Raw genomic sequence first — 20,409 nt, forward strand, 5'->3', positions numbered from 1 at the left:
AAGGTTATTTGTTATGAGGTGTAGGCTGGTGTTATTTAGTCCTACAGAATTTGTTGTACCTCCAGTAAGGCTGTCTAAGTAGTGCCTGGAATGCCTATCAGAAGATACCCCCAGGCATTTCAGTACTAATGTAATTGGATGAAGTTTACATGATGGAATATTGGAGGTAGAGCTTTTGTGCTCAGGACTGTGGAAAAGCACCAGAGTAGCTTTTTCAGGAAATGGAAGGCCAGATGGAGCAGGAGATTACTGTGTCTGACCTCCTGCGAGCCCATTGTGTCACCCGCCTCGCCCCGTGCCGCAGGCAGTGACGGAGGATGAGTGACCGCGTGTCCTGGCTGAGCGCTGCCTTCCCCTTCCCAGAGATCACTTCATGGAGCAGCCACCATCTCTGCTGGCACTAAGGTTCAGTGCTTAAAATACCTTCAGTGCCGGGCATGACTACAGATTTCTATTGATGTTTGTTTCACTTTTAACTTCCACCTCTTGATTCTTGTTATGCCCTTTTTCAGCAGGTTGAAGAACTCTTGCTTCCTTTTATTTTTCTCCCTGTAGAGCCACTTATATGCTGTAATCAAGTCACTTCTCCCTCTTCTCACTGATAAGCTGAACAAGCTGAGGTCTTTCAGTCTCTCTCAGAAGGGTATTTACTACAGTCCTTTAAATAACTTCTCTGTCCCTTTTCTCTGTCTTCAATTATTCACCATCTTTATAAAATGTGGAGATGTTAGCAAAGTGTATTTTCTGGTGCCTGCCTCACTGACTCGAAGTACAAAGGGACAATCTCTTCTCTGTGTGTACATGGTTGATGTGTCTAAGGATTCATTTGCTCTTCTGTAACAGCCTTGAGCTGCTTGTCCACAATGACACTCTAATTCTATACAGAATTGTTCCATTCTAAGGTAAAATCTTGTTTCAGATGTCAAGCATTATATTTTGGCTTTCTGAATTTTATAGTCTCTTAAACAGTATGTAAAAGATGTCTGTGCTACATGAGGATGCTCCAGAACCCTGCTCCAGGTTTGCACCTTTTTAGCCTCTAATGTTGGCAAAAATTGCTGACACATCTAACACATGATTTGAGGCACTGCTGTAGGAAAATGCCTCTATCACAGCCCATCTGGAGTCTGAGAAGGGCAGCTGGGGGAGAGCAGCTGCTCAGAAGTTTGTAGGGAGAGCTCTAGGTCTTATTTATACCCCTTGGGGACACAACACACAAAACCCAGACTCAGCTGGGAACTGTGCAGCCTGTTCTCCCACTAGTACAGGGGGCTGCACTTACAGTTTTTGAGAGGTAGGAAGTTGAAGTTACCCTGATAGAGAATCCTCTTTTACAGATGTCTTTTCACGTGCTCTGTGCTTATCACTGGAGTTTCAAAAATAAGTTAAATATTTTAAATCTAATACCAGCATTAACCCACCGGTATAAAAAGCAGTTGCATGTTGCACTGCATCATTGCATGGCCTCTCTTACAGTCAAGAGTTTTCCCATCCATCTGTTGGCTGTTAGCATTTGGCTGAAGAGCTGTTGTTCATCTGACTAATCTCATCACTGCTGGCATCCTCTCCCAAACCCTTTTGTCTGGACAGTCATGTTTTCCTTGGCAATCTGCAAAGCACACCAGATCATAGGTTCCTCTGAGCACTTGCATGCTGATGCCTCTCCCTTTCCATTTGTCCTTGCACCGTCATGGCTGGGGGAGATATTGAAGGCAGGGCAGGGAGCAGGGAGAGAGCAAAGGGCTTTTTTTGGCAGGCAGAGTGATTGTGGCCCTGCACACTTCCTGTGGGAATGGAGGAGGTGTCTGGCAGTGTCCCAGGGATGGGGCTGGCAGAGCTGCTCCCTGCTGTAAGTGTGCTTCAGCTACTGGCCCCAGAGCAGAGCTGCAAATACATTTAGGAGTTCTCTGCTTTCCTACAGCTCATGTGAAGTGGTTCAGCAGTGGCAGATCACAGGAGAAGGTGCCAACATATGCCTAACCTGATATGTGCTTCTCATTGGGGTTCTGGCTACAAAACCTACCAGCTTTAGATTTCCTTGCAGAGGTATAAAATTTCTCATGGTTAAGGCTTTATTTGGAGTAGAGATGCCTCTCTGCAAAAGAGGGAGTCTTTTTAAGTCTGCACAAACTAGTAAGTAATTCTGAGACAACTGAATTTGTTGTTTCTTTAAAGAAACATAATTATTTTAAAATGACAAACTGTTCCTTTTGTTGATAAATGTTTTATATCTTTGCTGCTATGCCTGAATAGTTTGTGTAAATAATTTATTAGCTTGCAAGCAGACGTAGCACGTTCAGGCAAACACTGCCCAGCAGGGCAGGAATGCTAAAAAGGGGAAACAGGGTTGTGAGCAGAGCTGAGCACCGAGAGCAGGAGTGGGTATCAGTAGGGACAGAGAAACACCATCTGCAGCTCATAGGCTCAGGCCCAACATAGCTCAGATGCCTGACACTGTGGTGAGGCACTGGAGGTGCAGATGTGAGCAGCCAGGCAATCACCATCAGCAGGTGTGGCCATGGGACACTTAGAAGCAAAGTGACTGTGGTGCTCAGAGCTATGAAATGGTCTGGTTTACATAGTGTTTGGCATTTAATATTTTCAAACTGGTTTTCTTGCTTTGCATGCTTAAGAAGAATTCTCCTTCAGTTTGCTGTGGTTGGTTATTCCTCTAACTTTGTTCTCAAAATGGGCCTTGTCTTTTGAAAAAGTAATTTTGCAAAAATCATGTGTGAGGTTCTTTTATGTGTCAGGGCAGGGTCAGGCAGGGGAAGAAGGCTAAGCACATGCATCAGTGGTTTCCAGATGAAAGTCTTTTCTAAATAGTGTGGAAGTGTGTGCATATAAGTATGCATGGATGCAAATGTGCTTCTGGGATTTTTTAGACAGCAATTTTGCCTGAAAGTCCTATCTGTCACAATGGGGACTTAGAGAACCATAGGAAGGTCTGGGTCTAGTCCAATCCCCTGCTGTGGACAGGCCATCTTTCAATAGATCAGATTGCTCAGAACCCCAGCCAATCTGACCTTTAACACTTCCAGTGGCATCCTGAATTTCTCTGGGCAATCTATTTCAGTGTCTCAGCACCCTTGAAGTGAAAAATTTTTTCCTTGCATCCAATCTAAACTTAACTTCTTTCAGTTTGAAATTATTATCGTTTGTACCTTTGAAAGAGGATAAAACTCTTTCCAGGCTTACTGAATGTAGTATAGACACCCTGCTCTGCTTCAACATCAACTGAAGATCAGTGGAGTTTCCTCAAGAATACTGTGGAAGGTAGGAAGCACCTAATAAAAGCCATCTGCAGTTCTAACTGATGCTTGATGGCATGCAGATCACTCTGGCTGAGGAGGAGAGGAGAATGGCTCCAAAGGGCACTTGGTGATGCACAAATGAAGGGGAGCAGTGCACTAGTTATAGATGCCTTTTTAAATGAGAAAAATAAATAAGAGAAAACTTGAATTTTACTGTAGTCAGCAGAAGTGAGCAAGCCCAGGGGAGCAGATCTGCAGAGTGACAGATTCCATTTTACCTGGCCACTCAGTGAAGCACAGTCCTGGTTCTCAAACCACACATGGCATGGCCTTGATTTAGCTTTATCTAGGCAAAACTGTGAATGGTTATAGGAGGCATCACCAAAAAACATTTATCAGTGGATTTTTCCTGCTATATTCTCTTTTCTCTCTCTTAGAGAATAAAAGTTATTTTAATACTGACTGTTGACTGCAATAAGGAAAAAAAATTGCGGTTTCCTGCCCTTCCAGAGTTCACACTCCTGCTCTGCTTTATTGCAGAAGTTTGTCCTCATTAAATCCAGAAGATCATCTGCTCCCAGCCAGTGGAAACTATCCTGGACTGTTAACAGTGCTGGGATTTTACCCTAAAATTCAGAGTTATAAAACCAAAATACACAGAGTTAGGGTTGTTCCCCCCTCCCCACTTTGTGTCCTAATCCTATTTTTGAGGTAGCTTTGTCTCATTTATAGAAAGGAGGAAGAAAATACTTGGAGATCCTGAGATGAAGGCAAGTAGAAGAATTAATAATCAGCCAAAACAAAGAAGTATCTGGATGTGTTGTGGTGTACTGCTCTTGGGGACTAAGCTACAGATGACTCTGTATGAGTAAAAAAATCACTTCTCTATTTCATTCAAAGTTGTTCCTTGGATTTGCTGAACTAATTTCTCCTCCAAGCATGGTCACATTTTAGGTCAGCATGCCTAGACAACATGGGGCTGTGCCAGCAGTTCCTGTGTGAAGTCTCTCTTTGTTTTTTTGGAAACAAATCCAGTCATTCATAGAAATGAACTCCTGCATAATTAGAGCCAGCATTGCACATCATCTTTGCTTTCCATTTTTAGATGGTACGTCTGGAGGACTATAACTTTTAAAGATGCCAACAAGCCACTTAGGAGCTCGATAGCTGTTATGGGAAAATCTGTGGAGCTGAATAGGAAATGATAAGCTTCATAAGGACTATTCTAAATTGTTTGGTAAAGAGCTCAGCCAGAAATTCAAAGCAAGGATAGAAACTATAACCCCTTCTAATTTGATCTTCAGGGATTGTACTTTCTCTACTGTCCTGCTGAAGCCCCAGTCCTACAGGCAGCTTAATGGAGAGTCCTCTGGTCTTGTCTGGGTCCAGTTATTGGACTGTTGCATAAATGGGTGCAGAACACTGCTTTTATCCATATTTTACCCTCTGGGGCCTGTAATCAACCTTTTTTCTTTCTAGATTATTTAAAACACTCAGCAACCACAGACACTGAAGTGTGAAAGTCTAGAAAACTGATCCTCTTCAGCATTTTTTAACCTCAAGTTTTTAATAAGGAGCTATTTAAAAATAATTAAGAAAGATTTGGAGGCCTTTTATTTTTTTGACAGGTAGGTAGCAGTCATCACCTTCAGAGCCAACAGGTGTGTTGACAGGTGAACTATCTCACAATAAGTCTTTTATATCTCTGCATGCTGAGGCTCTCAGGTATGTCCTGTAATCTCAAAATTAGAGTGGGTAGCAGATGAACTAAAATTTGTTTCTTTATTCAAAAAATGCAGTATAGATTTTTCTTTGTTTGGATCTTTAATCCAAACTGATTCTTTAACAACTGAAATTCCAGTTGTGGTTTGGTTTTTTAGTTTGTTGGGTGTTTTTTTTGTTGTTTTTTTTTTTTTTTTTTAAGTTAGACAATAAATTAATAAGAACATTGTCCTTGCAGTGGGAAATTACACCAAGGATGTTCACTGCTGGACTGTCACAGCATGTGAGTTCAGGTAATGGGAGTAGATGGAGCTATTTAGGACAAATGTTTGACACTGCTTCATGGCTGTGAGAAGGCTAAAGTCCAAAGTCACTCTGTGAAGGACAGAATAGACTATCCCAAATTTTAAAAATAAATATCATAGAATTACAGAATTATTTGTGTTGGGAGGCATATTTTAAGATCATCTAGTCCAGCCTCTCTGCCATGGGCAGGGAGAACATTTCCAGGGATGGGACATCCTAGGCATTTCTGGACAATCTATAGTGCCTCATCACCCTCACACTGGAAAAATCCTTCCTTATGTCTGATGTAAATCCAATCACTTTTAATTTAAAAGTATTACTTTTGTCACTACAGGATGTGGTAAAAAGTCTTCTTTCCATCTTTCGTATAAGCCACCTTTATTATATATTGAAAAGTAAGCACTCACTGGAGTCTTTTCCAGGCTGAACAACCCAAACTCAGCCTTTCTTTGTAGGGCAGGTGCTCCAGCCCTCTGATTGTCTCTGTGGCCTACTCTGGACCTGCTCCCACAAGTCGATGTCCTTCTTGAGTTGGGGACCCTAGAGCTGGACATGGTGTTCCAGGTGGGGTCTCACCAGGGTGAAGTAGAAAGGGAGAACCATCTCCATAACCTACTGGTCACACTTCTTTTGATGCAGCCCAGTATATAAGTCTCCTGTTGCAACACCAAAGCAGACTATCAAGAGTTAGATACTACTTTCAACTTACTCCTGCATTTTTCCTTGCAGAATACTGAGGAGCAAGGCTGAGTAGATGAAGCCCATGTTCAGACTACATGGTGGTTTCATTGGTGGAGGTGCTGGTTTGTTCTCCTGCCAGCAGACTGGGGTTCTTTATGTTAAAATATTCTAAAAGGAGTTTGTGATTCCAGAAAATGGCAAAATAGAGGTACCATAATGATGCAAAGTGCTGGCGTATTTTATTGTTAGAAGAATCCTGTTAGAAAGTGGCTGTCTGAGCCACTGGATCATCTTAATAGCTTGGTCTGATCTTTACCTTGGAAGGGTCCAGCACCTTGGTGGTCAGTAAGTGCCAGCTGGGCACTTTTCAGACAGAGTATTCAAACATGGTTTTGTCATTTCAGAGTGCATGTCAGGGGAGATGGGGCCAGGTAAAATCTGAGCATGTGGCTTTGTGTGTGCGTGTTCCTGGGTGTGCATCCATGCGTGCGTGCATCAGTATCCCTGCTTTCCCACTGGCCTGGAGGGTGTTTACAATGTGTGGGGCTGCCTTCACATTCTTCACAAGGCACAGGCAAGCACTGCATTTGCTTCTCCATGGATTGTTCTTGTTCAGGCATGAGGTGAGTTTTCTTGCTGCCAGCACAGTGAGGTGTGGCTGTGAAACAGGAGCTCTTAGAGGACTTCAAAGCCTAGGAGCTGGAGTTTGGTTTTAGAAGAAGCACTAGACAGTGCCATGAGCAGGTTGCTGGTTACCTGGGTGTAACACTGCCTAGAGAGGCACCTCTGCAAGGTTTGCCTCAGACATGCCACTTACAAACCCACTCTGGTACACTTGCTAAATAAGGAGTTACCTTTAAATATCAAATGATGTTGGTGAGACCACATTTGCTGTGTAAGATTCTGGGTGGCCTAGCTGCTACACTGGGAGCCAGTTGGATAGCATTTTGCAATCCAAGTGTTGTGCATGCCTTGCATGCATCATATAGATTTACAGGATGTTGTGTGTAAATATTTAGATAGAAATCTTTAGAGCATTTTTATTTGTTGGAATGCACATTGACGTTAACGGCTTGTGTATCCAAATGTTTTTCTGCATAATATTGAAGTGAACTGAATCCAGCAGTGATGTCACTGAAGACTTTAAAGATATTTTCAGTTTTAAGGGCTACTGTCTATCTTAACTGTAAAATAAAGTTTCTTTAGCAGTGCATTAAAGTGAAAAGTCTATTTCCCCGTTTTTCTTTGCTAATCCAACCTTCTGAACTAAAGGAAGATGATGACATGAAATGGAGAAAACAGTTGTGCTTCACAGTTAGTTGCTGCATGCTTACAGTTTCATTTTCATTGCAAGGCCTAGTAGAATTATTCAGAGTTTTCAAATTGGGCTCGTGCTCATACCCATATCTGCTCATACCCATACTCAGCCATTACCACTGTTCCAAAGTTGCTGTTCAAGCCTGCTGCTGTAGTTAGTAGCATCCCTTGGAGTCCAGCAGCCTGGGCAGTGAGGTGGCAGTGGCTGCAGTGATGAGCTGGACTGAAAGAAATACTCCAATGGCTGCCTTTCAGCACTTGGCAAGAAAATCCTTTTTATGTTAGTTTCAAGGTCGTCAGATATCATTATAGCCAAGTATTAGAAAATTTCAAAGAAAGGAGGCAGTGTGTTTGATTTATAGAATAATTATCTAGCTTTCGCTCTAACTTGGCTTTGGCAATAGTTTTGCAAGCACTCGAAAATTAAATCCATTTTTTATGGCACTACAAGGTATTCTCTCACAGCAAATGATAATTAAACACCTGTGAAATCAATTAGCCTTTTAAACAGGGAAAAAAAGTTTTCCAATTATGTTTTTGCACCTCCAAACTTTCTAATTCCAGAGCCAGCACTTGCAGAGCAGGAGATGCACTGCCAGTGGCCAGAGCATTCAGATCACCCCAAAGCATTGTGCAGCCGTAAATCCAGAGGCAAGCACTCGCAGTGACGGCTCCCTTCCAGGCAGGATGTGTGAGCCTTCCCAGCTCAGGCCTGGGCAGCTCTCTATCTCACACACAGCCGAGCTGTCAGCCCTTCTACAAAGGCACTTACTCACTTGGTGCTTTCAATGCCAAGTTTTACTTGCAGTTTATTTAAAAGCCAACATACCTTAGTGGAAACCAAGCAACGAGACGCTCCGTGTGACTGAGTGGGGTTTCTTCTCAGGCTCTCCAGCCAGTAGTTCAGAGCCATCTGTATTAAGCATTCACATATGGAAAAATGGCCAATTGGTTAACAGCTGAATATTAATATACTGGAAAACTGAGAAAAACTTCTCCATTTACCCTTGTGTTACAGGTTTTAGTGTCTGTCTTTGTTGTAGTACTTTATATGATACAGAAACTTCTGGAGGATGCAGTGTGCATTCATGGGTTTGCAGATTCAGAGAGGGAGCCTTGGACATAGTTGGTTAAGTGCCATCACAATTTTTTGGCTCAGGAAGTAAAAAAGCAGCTCTAGTCGCGTCTGACTTCTACAGTGGAATGTGCTGATAGTCCCTGCCAAAGATGAGCTCCAGCATCTTCCAAAAGATGGATTATGTGTGGCACTGTTAAAATATGTACTGCTGGGTTAAACCCATTGCATTTGATTTGAGTTAAACCTGTTGTATTTGGCTTGGGTTCTGCTCCTGTATTTCCATCTGAATTTTAATAGTCATAACATGCAGCTGGATTTCAGTGAATGCTGCATCACCAGAGAGGAAGAAGTAAAGTCAGGGTGCTGTGGTTAGCATTCTCAAGGTCCCTCTAGCTGCTGGAGAAGCCACCAGTCATTTGTGTCTCGGGTTTCATCTATGAAACGGGAATGGTGATTGTATCCTGTCAAAAAACATGTTGTCTACATGACAGGTGACTTACAGCTAGATAAAGTGTTATGATAATCACTGCATCTATACATATCTGCTAGTATAAACAGTCTTTTTAGATTTTAGACCTCTCTTCAATCAGTGGTGATAAAGAAATGGCTTTCAAAAAAAATAGTTTATACTAAAATTGATGGTGAAAATATTTTCCAGGCTAGTTTATAAGCTCTACAGTGTAGTGACATGGGGAAATGCTTAAGCTGTAGGAAGGAATGTATGGCATGGCTGATTAGTCAATGCAGAGCTTCTGCAGCCTGCCAGGGCTCTTTGGGATAATGGAGAACCAGGAATGCCAAACAGCCTTCTAATCCATGTGCTGATTGACGTGGTCGGCACATCAGAAGAAAAAATTGAAAAAAGGGGGATGGGGGAAGACAGAAGCTGTGTGTTGGATCAAGGAGTTAAAATGGCAGGAGCCTTTGGCCAGGCAGTGTTTCTCCTTTGGATAATTGCCCACACAGCACTGCAGTGTTTACACCTGGGTGATCGATGGGGCCAGACATATTTCCTCAACTATGGGTGGTGGCAGGGAGGGAATAATTCAATTAAGTTGTGAATAAATTAGAATTGATTGCAAATAGAGCTATTCTTTTATGCTGCCTAAAAAAGTACTAGCTGTGAACAATGTACATTTAATCATTATGAAAAGAAGCCTGAAAGTTAATAAAACATGCCTCTAATACTTACAGAGGGATGCCAGCTTTGGATTAAATCTTTAGCTATTTTAGTTTTGAAGACCCAACTGTCATTTTTAAGGCATATGCATTTTGGATTTTAACGTTTGAATGCTGCAGCTGAGACCCAGGCCAAGCCGACCCTAAAATTGGCAGTAAAATGTTACCTCTGTGCAAGCGTGCAGAATGAAGAGATCAGGAATGTATGAGCAATAAGCATGTGCCCCAACTCCCCGCCAGTCTTCTAATGTGGAAACCTGGAGCTTTCTGGAAATAAATACCTTCTGAGCAAAGCAGAGGACTCCTCTAAAAGCTTTTCTACAGTAAATGCTAGGGAAGATAAACTGCCAGAAGGAAAGGAAAGTGCCAGAAGTAGTGCAACACCAAAGCAACACAAGTAAGGAAGAAATACAGCCCCTGCTCAGTGCTCTGCAGTGCTGGTCTTTGCTCTGATTTTCTGAAAAACCTCCACAGCTGGGTAAAGAAAGAGGGGGTACCCCTGTAGGCAGGTAAAGGAGAGCTGTCCACACATGCTGGCAGCTCCAAGTTTGCAGAAACCACAGCAATGTAAGCTGGAAGACTGTAACAAATGTCCCTGCCATCTTCAGATGTTACCAGCTAATGGCAATAAGTAGTTCTGGAACCAGATCTAACCCCCGTTGCTGGGGAGAAGAATAAGAGGAAACCCTGGAAGAACAAGTTCTAAACACTTGACTATTTTCTCTATAGTTTAAGATGCCTCCTCCAGTTGCAAGTGGAGATTCTCATACTTGATTGCCTCCCTGAGCTTTTGCTGAGATTAGTCAGTGGAGATAGCGGGGAAATAAAGCCTGTTGTTGATGTGGTACTGATGTTTGCATTGAATGCCAGATTGGTACTTAATGTACAACATCAGTACTCTAGCTGAGAAGGTGTTCCTGGAAGTTTGAGCCAGCTCTGATTTCTCTCCTGGACAAGTGAAGGAGAAATTTCAAGTCCAGCAAGCACTTAACTCAGATACTTACCTTTAATCATAGAGATTATTTCACTCACTTCACTGAAAGTATTTTAAGTCTGAGTTAAGGAAAGCACAGAGATGCTTTCAGGTGTAATGCTGTATGCTTTCTGCTATGTGGTGAAAAATGTATGTAAACATTTTGCAGTTCCTGTCAGAATGCTGGCAAAAATCAAACCTGCTGCTGTGTGCATGGTTCTGAATGGGAAGGAGTCTGAAAGTGAAAATTGCCCTGAGCCTTCTGTCCTCACCATGGCCTTTGGGCTGGAGTTTCATTTACCAAGTGATGTTTTTGTGGCCAAGATCTCTTCCAAATGCTGCCTGTCAGTCCAAAAAGAAAAAAAAAAAAAAAGAAATGGTCTCTGCTGTCTTCCAGCTAAGGCAGAGTGCTCCCATTGTTTGGCATGCAACCCATGAACTCTTAGGAGTAGAAATAGCACCTCATGTTTGCAGGTTTCAAATAGATGCTTGATCCCAGAGTGGTCTCTGAGGGGTTTAAAGTGGGTTTAAAGTGATCCCTTATCACTGAGCTCAAAGATCCCATTGAGTCACCTTAAAGCATTTTGGTTGAAATTACAGGGAAATTTGTTCAATAGAATCTCTGCTGCGATTCGTTCACTTCAGCAGCTCTTGATGGATATTACACTACTCTGGATCTGTTCCTTCTCTATTTGTGAGTCCTCCCTGAAGCAAGTAGTTATTTTGTGCCCATACAAAGTTAGGATGGGGCTTTCTGTGTACATATGATGTAGATAAATTGCTTGATGACCAGGAACTGTGCTATTACAGACCTCTGCAATAACTCACATGTTAAGTTTTAAAAGGCTCAAAAATGGGAGCAAGATGCTAACTGGTGGAAAATTGAGGGTTTTTGAGGTGAAAATGGTTAACAAAATCCTCTTATGTTTTTTTTCCCCTTTCTAAATCTATCCTAATACCAGCAAGTTAGATATGAAAGAAAAGGGGCCCAGTATAGGATGTCACTGGGATATGGAAGACTCACTTGCAGTGGCCTTGCTGTCTGCTTTCCTTTGTGTTCTGGTTTTGCCATCAATGTTTTGTGGATAATGTTGCATTCCAGGGTATTAACAGGATTTTGCTTTTTTTTATCTAGCTAATGATGGGGAACTTCTGCCTGGTGTACTCTAGCCCTACAGGGTATTCTATTTTTGGTATTTATTAACTTTTGTTGTCCTACAATACACAGTAAAAGCAATGAGCCTCAGACCTCTCAATATGTAAAAAATGAGTGCTTAAAAATGGCAACTTTTTAAAAATTTTGAGGTTTTTTTATTCCAGTTCTAATATTTTCCCCTCTATGCTGTGTCAGTGCTGACTGGTGAGCTGGGACATGGCTGCCAATCTCTATCCCACACAGAGAAAAATAAATAGCTGCCACTCAGCTAAAATATGTATATATGTATTATAACCAAAGTTGAGATAGGATTCAAAAGAAAAAAGGGACTTTGAAGTCTGTTTTGTAGTTTTAATTAATGCAATGAGGGGTTTTATTTTACTCTCAGTGGAGATAATCTTAATCCATTCACAGTGACCTTTTCTTGTGCAAATTAGCTGTACACGCTTGTTTAAGCAAATGGGCCTTTGCAAGATGTCCCTTCCTAAAGACAGAGCTTATAATTGAAAATTGGCTTACTCCCATCTGTCTGGCCTGTGTGAGAATACAAACATAGATCCTAACTTCTTTGTATGTAAAATACAATCATGTATATATGTATATGTGTGCACAGAGACACACATACAAAAAAAAATTTGCTCTGCCTGCAGGACATGGTAAAACTAGACTATTGGTGTCAAAAAAATTCATTGCTACAAGTTGCTGTCAAAATAGCACCTATGTGCAGAGTCCAGGACACTCTGGAGAATGGAGGGTGTTCAATCTGGATCCTTTTGGCTCAGATGAGGTCAATGCCATTCACAGTGCCATGGGCTTGTCAGAAGTACAATTTGCTAATAACAGGCGGAAAGCTGTTGGGATTTGATGTGTGGTTTTGGTGAATGATTTTGTGGTGGTTGATGTAATTGGGAAAAAACCCCCAGAAGTGTCTATCAGCACTTTCGTTCAGAGAAGCATGGATCATTGCAGCTATGTGATTAATTGCCAAAATCTGGTCGTATATTCCTCTCTCCACACTTAACAATAACCACCAAGTGAGTCATTGTATCCCCCCATCCCTTTTTTAGTGCCTGCTTGATAAGGAAATATTTCTTTGGCATAGCTTGAATATTTTTTTGCTTTGTACAAACCTCTTGTGAACACAGTTATGCATGGTTTTGACTAAATCTGAATAGAAATCAGGGTCACAGAAGTACTGCAACAATGCTTTGGGTATCAAAATATTTAATGTGAGTTTGTTCTTGGAAGTCGTGCACTGTTTATACAGAACTGGCTCATTATTGCAAAGGCAAAATTACTTCCTTCCTTATCAGTCTCATTGCCACTCTCCCCAGCATTCTCCCATGGTGGTTGCTCCTGCGGATGAGCAAACAGGAGCCAGAGAGGAGGCTGATACACATGCATGGAGGGAGTCAGTTAACCTGGTGCTGAACAGTCTGGGTTGGGGATAATTTTATCCAGATGTGTCTCAACAGCTGTTTGCATTTTCACGCCCAGTTACTCTCGGACTCACCTCTAATTGAATTTTCTCTTTTCTGCCCTGTTCTTGTTAGGTATGATTACCGTGAAATGCTGCACAATGCCACTTTCTGTCTGGTTCCCCGTGGCCGCAGGCTTGGCTCTTTCAGGTTTTTGGAAGCCTTGCAGGTAAGAGCTGCAGTTTAAAGCAGTGACTACGCTGGCTGTGATTCAGTGTGCAATAGCAGGGAGGTGGGGAGGAGGGAAACGTGTTTCATTTCCCTAGTGGACAGTAATCCACTTTGCAAAAGCCTCTATTCATACTTCTGGAGCAATTGGCAGCTTCTTCCCAGGAGGGGCTGAGGCACTGAACTCATCTGAAGGTTGGATTGCTTGATCTCCAGGAAAAGGGTTTCCCTGGATGTGGTGAGGCTGAGAGATTGGTTAAGAACAGTACTTTGTCAAGCTGTGAGACTTCCCCTGGGAGACACTGGCCTTTACATGTAAGCTGTGGGGCAGTAAAAATAGCTTTTTGTTTTCACTTAGCCAAAACAGATCTGCTTATGCATTGCCAGTTTTGAGATGGTACTTGGTGAACATACAGAACATGGCCTGGAGGTGTTAAAGCTCCAGATGGAAGCTTCACATGAAAGTGGATATAAGCTGATCTCAGGAAGTTTGTGTGCTGTCTGGGACAGCACCTGAATATCCTTCACCTTTTGAAAAATTGGTCAGTGGGCCCATTTTTGCTGTGGGCCAGCCACAGAAGGCAATACAAAGGGGCTCTGGAGTCCCTGTGGCCAGGCAGCACAGTGGTCAAGCCTGACACCTGCCTACTCCACCTTCTGCCTGTCTGGTGGGGGTTTTTTTGTTGGCAAACATCAGCCTAATCCTGGATCTTCAGTCAGGCATAGAGAGCATTGTGTGAGGTGCTGCAGCTCCCCTGTGGGTCTGGCATCTGGATTTCCATGGGGGCTGGAGTGGAGAGAAGGAGGTGCTTGGTTTCAGTGAAATGGCAAATGAACACATCTTGCAGGGTCCTGCCTCCAGGAGTTGTTTTGCCGTTTGGAAAGTGTCACAGCATTGACAGTAAAGCTGTCAGTGAATGACATCCCATCCCTTTTCATCATCAACCATACAATGTCCCAGCCACTGTTAGAGAGTGTTGTTCACTGCAGTGCTGAGCAGGATTCAGGTACTTAAGTGGAGGTATATTATGTCATTTTAGAAGCCTGGGGTACCCAGAAACCCTTCTGGCTTTCTGCTGCTTCTCCAGAAGGACTCCAGTAGATCCTGTGTCATGTCTGCCCACCTTTGATGGGTTTTTTGGATACCCTACATTTTTTTGGATACCCTATATACCCTACATACCTTGGACACATAGGTGTAATCACTGAACCCCACATCTGCAATCAAATTTGAGATCCAAGTTCTGGACTGTCACTTGCCTCTTTCTCCTACTAAAGAGAAGATTAATAGCCTGAAAAGTGCTGTTTTCTCTCCAGTATCTTCAGAGGAAGAAGTGGGACTGGCTTGTATGAGATGACAAGTCACTTCAGATCCTCCTGAAGAGCACTCCTCAGCTCTTGTCTGGGCTCAAAGTCATGCAGCTTCTGTTAAATACATCATCTCAGGAGGAGAAAGCAAGGGTTGTTCCTCACTGCACAGCACTTGTGGGCTCCTGGTCAGTGATAAAATGTAGGCAACTGAGGATTTTGCTATCAGGCTAGCAGCAGTATTCACCAACAATGATGTATTCCCAGTTTCTGTCTGGATCCAGGTGATGTTGAAAGTCTTAATCCACATTAGTGCAATGTTTTAAACATGAAAACACATTACTAAGTGTTTTTAGTTTGCTTTTTTCATGCATTGATATAATTCCTTACAGAAGATCACAGTTGTTTACACATAATAATCACTGCTGTAATGTAGACTTGACCAGTCTAAGATGCTCTGTATGATGCATCTTACCAAGGAAGGTACAGCAGTCTGAAAGATTCCCCTTTATACCATCTTTTGGGAGGCCTGAACCCTAGTCTGGACCAAACTCAGAACACTTAAGCTTGGTTTGATCCAAAGGAAACTGAACCAGAGCACAAGTTTGATAAAAATCCTCTGGTACTAGGTTATTTCATCTCATCAGAAGGTGTTTGGTTTGGAACTTCTGTTGTGATTGAGCTGACCAGAACATAGTGGTGATCATTTGTTTATGGAAATACTGACCTATTTGCTAAGTATTCACAAACTGCCAATGCAGAAGAACTTGTAAAACTTGCAAAAGTTTTATTAGTTTACACAGATCATAGTGGTAAGAAATGGATACTAAATGTGTATGGGGTTTTTTTGTTTGTTTTGGGACATACAACAATTCTTTTTTTTGTAGACAGGTGATGACAGACAAGTTGTATTTGTGCAGTTGCCTCTATTTGGAAAGTTGATACCAAACAGGATACAGAATTTACTCCTTCATGGGAAAGGTGGTGAGGAGTTAAATACGATCTGTATTTTCTGTAGGGTTGTCACTAACATACTATAAAAGCTGGGGAAGTTGCTCCTTGCTAAGTGGTTCACAAAGGAGCAAGGAAGGCCATCATTCTGTATCAAATTCTCCAGTGTTCCATCTGCTGCACTGAACAGTTCTGTCCTTGTCTGGCAGCGTAAGCACCAGATTGCAAATGCCACTGTCCATGCAAACCCCACCTTTCAGTGCATATGGATGAGCCCAAAATGGAAAACTGTAAACACTTGGGCTGCCCTGCTGTGGCTTCTGGTGTTCTTTGCCATGTTGCCTCACCTGAGCTTGTGCAGAGAGGGGGTCAGGGTGTTGGTGGAGAGCTGGGACTGCTGCTGACGGCGGCTCTGTGCCCACAGGCCGCCTGCGTCCCGGTCATGCTCAGCAATGGATGGGAGCTGCCGTTCTCGGAAGTGATCGATTGGAACCAAGCTGCCATCATCGGCGATGAGAGATTGTTATTACAGGTAAGGAACACACCATGGCCTTCACTTGATTGTTGCTGCAACCATCTCAATGGACAGGGAAGATGAATCCAAAAGGTCAGGGTTTTAAAAGATTCTTTTATCGTGAAGGGATTGTCTGTGTCAGGCTGGCTGTGAGCTCATTTAATATGACATCATTCATTATTTGATCTGAAGGTCATTGCAGCCACCAGGCCAAATTCTTAAGTGCAAGAGACTTTTATTTTTGTGAAGAGCATGAAATCTCTTCTGGTGTGAAACACTTGGATGCCAATCTGAGGTAGATCTGTCCAGGTACTGGGATGAAAGGGGAAAACATTTGAGGGTGGATTCTGCCCCAGTCCTTAAAAAATAGTTTATCCTCAGGGGTATCCTCAGGAAAGCAGGTATTTTTTCAGGCAGGAGTTATCATCTAACAATTTGATGGGAAGCAGAATCTGTCCCTTTTCTGATGTGTGGACCATGTAGCATTGCTTTTTGAAGCAGTGTTCCTGTCACTTATAGTTAATCTTGAGGTCATAGAACAAAAATGGGCTGAGAAGTTACAAATTCCCTGCTACTTCCAACATCTGCTTTGGTTTTAAATGCACTATGGTTGTTTTGTTTTCAGCTATGTTAGTGGGTATTGCAGTCCAAATGTATTCTGTAAATTCTGCAGAAACGTTCACGTTAGAAGTTCTTGGAAAATTGTTTTTTCTCAAGTGCCATTGTCCAGCATAAGGCTGAGATCCACAAGATCTGGAATAAGCACAAAGTAGCCACTTAGAGCAATATTTTTTTTTTGATCCTTGAATTTAGTGTCCTCCACAGGGAGAAGCCCTCAGAGGTACAGGTGTGGTGGCACCCCAAAACAAAGTATCTTTGCCATGTCATCATATGGCTGTTTACTTGTCTAAGGAAGTAAATATCTGTGAAGAGCTGGCCTAGCAAGACTTGCATGGAGTGCCTATTCTACTTAATGTCATACAAGCTGCAAATATAAAAGGGCCATTTGATTTTTGCTTCTGTGGACAGCACATTTTTTCTGAGCAAAATGATGTCTCTCTTTAAATAATAATAATTTGCTGATCTTCATGTTTTCCGGTAACGTGCCATTCGTTCACTTCACACAGCTGCTTCCATATTGAACAGCTACTGCACTGTTATTAACAGTGTTTTTAAAGAGCTGGCAGAGGGCCTGAATGTCTGCTCTGGGAAATGTTTTTGTTATGTTACAGTTTTTCATTTCCTGTTTGAGAGCAACTCGGATGTTTTTATTTGCATATTCTCCTCATCATAGTGCTGGGAGCTTTTCTGCATTTATTTGTGCAGGGTAGTTTTTCCCTCCCCCCTACTCATTGCTGAAATGACCTTTTATTAAAGTTCTAATAATTCCAATGTAATCATGCTGGATTAGTATTAATACATCATTTCCCCACCTGTCTTTCTGGGCAAGTAGATTAATAGGCAAATGCATTTAAAATGGGAGCTCTGATTTTTCTTTCCAGCTGTTGTAACAGAGCCTCCATCAAGGCTCTTTTTAACCTTGACACTGTGTGTGCTGGCACTCAGGAGCATGGTATGGTGTGTAAAATCATAACTTTGTGCAGTAACCTTCATAGTCAGAGCAGCATTCCCTTTCATAAGGTGTAGTGGGGATTGAGTATTGATTTCATGGGTGAATTACACATGTGTGCATACACACTATACAAGGTTGCACATACTGCAATTAAATATTTATTGAGAAAATGCTGTATTGCCACTAAGAAGCGACTTTAACCTTGTCTTTGCTACTAATAATGTTTCTGGGTGTGATTAATACACATCTGTGCAGCCAGTACAGGTAATGTTTATTATCCTTCTGCTTATTGTAGCACATCATGAATAGTGATGTGATCTCCTATACATGTGTCAATACATGTTTTCAGGTTCTGTCTTTCATACTACTTTTGCAGGGAGTATTTTACCTAAAGAACTATGTTTTAATTAAAGGGTCTATAGGGGAGGGAAATACAGCAACATCTTGGACAATCTGACCATTTTCTTCTGCTCCACCTTGCTGCAGTGCTAACTCTCTCATAAGCCCAAACTCTGTATTATATTAGCAGTGTCTCTAAGATGATGGTCTAAGAGTTGAAAGGCTGAGAGAGCAAATACTGGCCCATCTGACACTGCACCCAGTGGAGCCATGGTCAAACTGTCCAGACCTGATTGCAAACTCTGCAAGTAAAGAATTTGGTGGTTCTTGTAAAAATTTTTTACATGTGAATTTTTAAAGCTGCAGATTTTCTTCAGAAAAGAGGTTTCATGGGAAATCATTTGATTTGGGAACACATGAAAGCAAATAATGATCATCAGCTCTTCTCAGAATATTTTAGGAATAAGCAGAGTGTGTTTTGATCAGGAAAGGGTTGAATGTGGTGGGATGCAGGCAAACTTCAGAATAAGCTGGAATGCACAAGGACCAAATAGACAACCCAGGTATTTGCTTTTAAAACTAATGACTCATAATTGGCATAATTTAGTGGTTGGTCTCGATGAGCTTAGAGGTCTTTTCCAGCTTAAACAATTCTGTGATTTCACTTAGAAATCACAAAAATGATTGAATGATTTTGTGTGTGTGAACATAACTGTTCATTTCTAGAGAAAGATGATCACAAAGCAGCAGCATATTCTAAATGCTTTTCTAGTGCTGTGACTAGCTCTCATCACTGAAGCAAATTTCAGTAAATCCCCTTGATAATGTCACTTTGCATTATCCAAGTTGTACTGGAGGCCTTGGTCAATGTCCTAAGTTAAAAAATGGCATATACACATCTTAGTTTTGAGAAGGACATGGGGATGGTGAGAGATGTAGACATGAAGCCCTTCCCTTCTGATCTAGTGAGCAGTTACATTTTTTAATGGAAAAGTGCTGTAGCAGGACAATTTAGGGTTTATTTGTAAGGCAACTTATACAACAATTCATGTGTAGATTGTGGAAGGAGGGGAAAAATGAGCACTGTTTTCCCTTGTGAATAACAGATGTTGTGGAAGATGTTATTCTTTCCACCTAAGGTAATTACTAAAATGCAATTTGATCCATGGGGTCCCAAAGAGTGGAGTCTTACTTAAGGTGTTGGTGTGTTTTCCTTAGGACATTTAGTGTTACTATGCTGTGGGAAATGCAGTTCCAGATCCCATTAATATACTTGGAATGTGGGGATAATTGTTGAACTCTCAGCCCCTACAGGTGCTAGGTTGCTAAAATACTTGTCCATGAAGAGTTTTGTGGGTTGAAAATCATGAGGACTGCATGGAGAGGCTCCTTACTGTGCCACACCACTCATTACCATAAACAATCAAAAACTAAAAGCAGATTTAAAAAAATAATATATTCAATATCAGAGGTTATAAAGGATTGTGTCTCATTTGTTTTACATCAAGGCTTTAAGTGTTGACACACATCTCCATTGGACTGGAGTGCTAAAGCTGTACAACCTGCTAATGGAGGAGAGGGCTTGTCAGCAGCATATTAATTTGATGAGATTGTGTTGTTTCTAAAGCTTCTGACTATATTACATGTTGTATTTCAGATTCCTTCTACAATCAGGTCTATCCATCAGGATAAAATCCTAGCACTTAGACAGCAGACACAGTTCTTGTGGGAGGCTTATTTTTCTTCAGTTGAGAAGATTGTATTGACTACACTAGAGGTAAGTAAAAATTGTCTGAGACCTTGCCAAGCAGTGAGATTTCCATACCTGTCCAACTGCTCCTATCTTCAGCTGGCTTCAGACCTTGGTTTTCATGACATGCAATTGGTCACTGGGAAGAAAGCTCAGCATCTTGATGAGTTTTCTCCCCTAAGGATATACTTTCTTCATTATTGGAATCCACATTAGAAAACTGACACAGTGAAAAATGGGAGCTACCCAACACATGGAAAAGTTGTCATGTGTGATCTTGACTTTGCAAGGCTTTATGGCTTATGAATCACTATCCTTGTCATTGGTAGTAAATGTATTTCTTAAGAAACCTATCTGGAATTCTTTTTGGAAATAATGCTACTGTAGAGCTCTTCCTTGACCATTCCTTACATTTTGAGGCCTCGTGATGGGGGTATTGATCTGGCTCGAGAAAAAGGGGGGGTTGTAAATGCTGTGTTATCTTCACACACAGGAGAAGGGAAAGGCCTGACCATTCTTATAAATTATTAATAGATAATCATAATTAGACTGCTATTAAAAGAGGAGACAGATGATCTCAAATGTGGAGAGAATCCTTTCTGAATTGAAAGGCAGGGGAAAGATGAAAGGCTCTTCAGAAGTAGGGCCCAGGCTGCAATTTC

General features: G+C 41.8%; 1 protein-coding gene across 1 annotated transcript in view; it reads left to right on the forward strand.

Moving 5' to 3' along the window:
- The window catches only part of EXT1 (exostosin glycosyltransferase 1), a 181,196-nt gene that overhangs the window by 138,118 nt on the left and 22,669 nt on the right, over window positions 1-20,409 (forward strand). The window contains exons 2-4 of the mRNA XM_054633316.2: window positions 13,220-13,313; window positions 15,996-16,103; window positions 19,655-19,774. Coding sequence (XP_054489291.1) covers window positions 13,220-13,313; window positions 15,996-16,103; window positions 19,655-19,774 — 322 coding nt within the window. The remainder of the gene's footprint in view (window positions 1-13,219; window positions 13,314-15,995; window positions 16,104-19,654; window positions 19,775-20,409) is intronic.

Source organism: Agelaius phoeniceus, chromosome 1, assembly GCF_051311805.1.
Source record: "Agelaius phoeniceus isolate bAgePho1 chromosome 1, bAgePho1.hap1, whole genome shotgun sequence".
Classification (NCBI taxonomy): domain Eukaryota; kingdom Metazoa; phylum Chordata; class Aves; order Passeriformes; family Icteridae; genus Agelaius; species Agelaius phoeniceus.